At 40.3% G+C, this 5,409-nt stretch overlaps 1 protein-coding gene across 1 annotated transcript in view; it reads left to right on the top strand.

Annotated features, from left to right (window-relative positions):
- The window catches only part of DCDC2 (doublecortin domain containing 2), a 274,998-nt gene that overhangs the window by 92,196 nt on the left and 177,393 nt on the right, over positions 1-5,409 (top strand). Inside the window, exons 3-4 of the mRNA XM_006860783.1 lie at positions 2,685-2,761; positions 2,902-3,033. Of these exons, the coding sequence (XP_006860845.1) occupies positions 2,685-2,761; positions 2,902-3,033 (209 nt within the window). The remainder of the gene's footprint in view (positions 1-2,684; positions 2,762-2,901; positions 3,034-5,409) is intronic.

Genomic DNA, 5,409 nt, shown 5'->3' on the forward strand with positions numbered 1-5,409 from the left:
TTCTGTTCCCGTAAAGATTTACAGCCTTGGAAACCCTGTACAGGGTCGCTATGAGTCAGAACCGACTCCAAGACACATAACAACAACAAATGGTGGTAGTGGTGGTTGTATGCCTCCTAATCAGTTCCGACTCATAGCTATCCTGTGTAGGGTTTCTGAAGCTGTACACCTTTATGGGAGCAGAAAGCCTCATTCTCCTTCCACGGCATAAGTGGTCGACTTGAACAACTGACCTTGTGGTTAGCAGCCCAGCTCCTAACCCACTACGTTACCAGGGCTCCTTCTCTTTCACTATATTTCTCTTTTAGTCACGTGACTATGGTTCCATTTAAATAGAGTCAATGTCTTTTTAAATAAATAAACTTAATTAATTTAGGGCCAAAGACATGTGGATTTAAAATGCAAAAAATTATAGATTGAAGTTTTTGAAAGCTTACTGTAAATTACATAATCCTTCTATTATAAAGTAAATTCTCTATAAGCATTTACTGTGCAATTAGCAGACACTGCTAAAACTGCTGAACACTGTTGTAGGCACTGGAGATTCACAGAAGTCATCCTAATTTTTTCCTCTCAAATTGGCATAAATGAAAGAAGGGAGCATTTTATAAATAATTTAGATCTCAAATATAACTAGCAAATTGCATAGTGACCAGTTGAAGGCTCATAGTTAGAGAATTACAGATGTGGGTTTACTAACAACTCTGTCGTTTACTGAGTGTGATCTCAGACAAACTAATTAATGACACAGCTTTTTCATTTGGAAAATAGGACTCTAGTAATAGTACTGACCTCATGGTAATGTTTTGATTATTAAGTGATATGCAAATTACTGAGTACAGTGCATGCTTGAAGTAACATAGCAATGCTATTTTTATTACCAAGTTCCTTTGCCAATAAGTCTTCCTTTTAAATCAGGAAAAAAAGACAGAAAGCAAGAAGCTATCATTGTGCGCTAGTACCAGTCTGGAACAGAAAGCGAAAGAACGATGCGTAGGGAAGGACTGGTAATATTTTAGCAGATGCAGAAATGGGGAGGACATTGTACGCAGAGGTCCAAGATGAGCAAAGGCATAGAAATTGAGGTTGGCAGATTGTGTTTAGGAAATGGAGAGGAGCTGGCTGGTTTGACAAATGTGCACACCAGGAGTTTGGGGTTGGAAGCAGTATTAGTTGCAACTGAAGGCACCAAGTAAGCCTGAGCAGGTCAAGAGGGTTCTTGTAGGCCAGGCATAAAACTAGGGCTTTATCTTCCAGTGGTGTGGATGGAAGCCAGACAGCAGAAAACAGAAGAGCAGCTGAGGGGCAAAGATGTAGGAATATGAATAATGCGAACAAGAGAGAGTATTTGACAAGAGTCCCTGGGTGATTCTAATGATAAACACACTTGGCTGCTTGCTGAAAAGTTGGCAGTTTGAGTCAACCCAGAGGTATCTTGGAAGAAAGACTTGGCAGTCTAATTCTGAAAAATCAGCCATTGAAAAGCCTGTGGGTCACAGTTCTACTCTGACACGCATGGGATCACCCTCAATTGGAATTGACTCTGTGCCAACTGGAAGGCCTTGAAAGAGCCTTAGGTCAAGGAAGAAACCGAAGACCTTAGATGAAAGTAAAAGATCATGGATAATTATGGAGCAAGTAGTGGAACCAGGGGTGGGGGTGGGGGGGGCATCAAGAGTCTAGATGTGAGGTTAGCTTTGTAAAGGAATAATAAAGATGCTTCTTCTGAAACAGAAGGGAAAAGGAGAAAAGTAGTGAATATGTGAATGAGCTGGGTTGTGGAGGGAGAGGAGCTTTGAAGGACTTCATGCCTGTTGGTTTCTAATTTCTTGAAGTTTGGAAAGAAATTATGTATTGAGAAGGGAGTACATCAGGAGTGGGATTTAGGATTTAGAGTTAGGGGTAGGGATTGTACTATCACCCATAGGGAATGGTGAATACAGTTTACTTGGGAGGAGCAGAAGGATGGCTGAACAGCATTGAAATTCAGCTGATACCCAATGACCTCTCTCAGGAGAAGGCTCTCAGCCAGGCTGTGTGATTCTCCCCAGCAGCAACACGGGTAGTAGAAGCAAAAGGAGAGGGAGACATTATTAGACATGGGCTGATATAAGGGTTGCAGGGATTCAGGATGCTGGAAGGTTGCAACTGACGTATAGATAGGAATAAGTGAAGCCAAGACAATGCTAACTAGTCAGTTTTACGAGACTAGGTGGGGGCCATGGGAAGCAGATGTGATGAGAGTGGGAGAGGAGAGGAGCCAAACATAGTATTTTGTGACTGGAAGGGGAGGGCATTTCAGTGTTTTATAGGATTATTTTATTTTTGTTTTACAGAAAGCATTTACATTTACACTGGTTTAACATTCTCAACTGTTTCCTTTGTTTGCACAGATCATGAGCAGTATGCCCAGGGCTTAAGTGAAATTTTGATTTCCTTTTCTTGAGAGCTTTGTCAAGGGCATGTAGCACTGATAGAGGGTGAATTGAGAGTGTTTTCCTTAAGTGAGGAAAAAACCAAGCTTTTAACAAGGGTACAAGTTTCAACCAGTTCTCTAGAAACTTGTATTTTTCCTATCAGAGAAAAACAACAACAAAAACAAACGAACAAAACAACCAACCAACAAACCCAACAACGAGCATAATAAATTCAATGATTGATCTTTCTTTGCTTTGCTTTTATAGGTAAAACCAGTAAGCCACAGCAGGATCAATGTGTCCGCTCGCTTTAGAAAACCACGCCAGGAACCCTGCACTATCTTGTAAGTTGGATCCCTTTGTATTTGGAGTTGAAATTGGCTTCGTGCTTTCCTTTTGGCTTGGGATTCACTTTGCTCTTTGAAAGGCATAATTATTTCAAATGGTGTAGCTCATGGGATTTGCTTTTTTTTTTTGTCTTCAGCTTGATCGCAAATGGAGACCTCATAAACCCAGCTTCTCGCCTCCTCATCCCAAGAAAAGCCTTGAATCAGTGGGACCATGTACTACAGATGATCACGGAAAAAATAACTCTGAGGAGTGGCGCCGTCCATAGGTACGCTAGGCAGCCCTGCAAGTGGCTAGTTTCGAAGCTGCTTAAGTGTTTCCTGGAGTCCTGGTGTGGTGCTGTGGGTTAACGCGCCAGACTGCAAAGCAGTTTGAACTGCAACATCGGCGGTTCAAGCTCACCAGCTGCTCCTCGGAAACCCTATACAGAGTCGCTATGGGCCGGAACCGACTCGACAGCACCTCACAACAACAACAAGGATTTACTGGAAGCTTTAGAGCCGCTTGTTCCTATGAATTCCAACCCACCAATTAGGCACCACAGCCTGTCTCCTTATCTGTAAAATAGTACTTACCTCATGGGGTTGTTTTAAGGAATGAGACAATTTATTAAGAGTTTAAAACAAAAAGGTCCTTGGCACATAGTAGTAGCATGTGATTTAGAGCAAAAGGGCAAGCATCAACAATTTTTGAATTCGAAAGGTTTTAATTTATTTTTTAAGACTGCTGGTTGTTTGAATCATAATACCAGGAGAATCTTATGATTCTTTTTACTTGGGATTAAAAAGTCAGACATCAGGAAATTGTTCTTAAGTAGCCCCAAGTTAGTTCTGACTCATAGAGACCCTGTGTAGGGTTTCCAAGGAGCAGCTGGTTGGTTTGAACCGCTGACCTTGCAGTTGGCAGTCCAGTGCTTGTCCAGTAATGCCACACCAGGAAGCATTAATGGATTTAAGAAAGATGCTGGAGATTGAGGATGTCATGTGGGGTTGTCTAAATTTGAATAACCAAAATAATTTTTATTGGATTCTGTAATTTAAGAAAATATTAAGATTATTGCTTTTTAATTGTGAAGTCTGTGGAATTATTCTTTGATGGAGGCTGATTTAATTTCTTTTCCTTGAGGTGGGAAGGTTACATATAATATATATGTATATAAAGTATATTAAGAATATTCATATTTTAAAAACACACATAAGTATTTGAAATTCATTCAAGAATGTTTGGTAGTTCTTGAATCCTCTCTTCACCCCAGTTTCTCATTGTCCTCAGCTGGTAAGAGTACACTCTTACTTTCAAGTTCTTTTGGAGTCTCTGGATAGTGCAAGTATTTAACTTGCTTGGCTGCTAACTGAAAGATAAGAGATTCCTATCCATCCAGGATATCCTCAGAACACTGGTCTGGGAGTCTACTTCCAAAAAATCAGCCACTGAAAACTTTGTGGAGCATAGGTCTACTCTGACACACATGGGTTACCATTAGTTGGAATTACCTTGATGGCATCTGGTGACACCTATTTTCATATCTATATATACATTGATATCTGTATCTGTATAGCTATGTTGTTAAGTGCCATTGAGTCGGTTCCGACCCATAGCGACCCTGAACAGGATTTCCGAGGCTGTAAATCTTTACGGGAGCAGAAAGCCTCATCAGACATGTTCTATAACATAAGTTTCTCAAATATTTGCATACTATGTTTGAATACATGTGCATACAGATTATGTATGCTTATATATATATATAAATCTATATAGTTTCATGTTGTTGTTGTTTAGTGCCATCGGGTCAGTTCCAACTCATAACAACCCTGCCTAGGGTTTCTGAGGAGTAGCTGGTGGATTTGAACTGCCAACCCTGTGGTTTGCAGTCCAGCACTTCTCTTATAGTGTCAAACCAGGAGTCCATCTAGTTTTATAGCCATAGCAATTTTAAATATAGTAAGGCATTTTAATGAAAAATGTTATCTTCATGTGGTACAAAAACAAACAAAACAAAACTCAAATAGAAAACAAAATAGAAATACAGAATCTCTCTCCCGCCTCAGACCCCTCCAATTCTTGTCATCAATAGTTCTTTTGTATCATTACAACAGATTCTATGCATATGCATGCACTACAATTTTATTTCTTGAAAACAGAATTGAGGACGCATATATGTGCGTGTTGCTTTTTCCCTGTAACAACAAACCTTCAAGATTAATCTAGGCAGTCTGGCTCCAGATCCTCCTGTACTGTTAACTATTAATCTACTCTCTGAAAAAATGCCATATATACGTATCTATGTATAAATATGTATATATACGTATTGTTGTTGTTGTTAGGTGCTATCGAGTTGGTACCGACTCATAGTGACCTTATGCACAGCACAACGAAACACTGCCCGATCCTGGTCTAACCTCACTATTGTTGCCACGCTTGAGTCCATTGATGCTGCTTCTTGGCCAATCCACCTTTTTGGGAGTTTTCCTCTTTTTCTCTGACCCTCCACCTTACAAAACATGATATCCTTCTCCAGCAACTGGTCCCTCCTGACAATATATCCCAATATGAGAGACAAAGTGCTCCAAGGAGCACTCTGGCTGCACTTCTTCCAACACAGATCTGTTGGTTCTTTTGGCAGCCCATGGCACTTTCAGTATTC

The sequence above is a fragment of the Chrysochloris asiatica genome, unplaced genomic scaffold (genome assembly GCF_000296735.1).
Source record: "Chrysochloris asiatica unplaced genomic scaffold, ChrAsi1.0 scaffold00040, whole genome shotgun sequence".
NCBI classification, from domain to species: Eukaryota; Metazoa; Chordata; class Mammalia; order Afrosoricida; family Chrysochloridae; genus Chrysochloris; species Chrysochloris asiatica.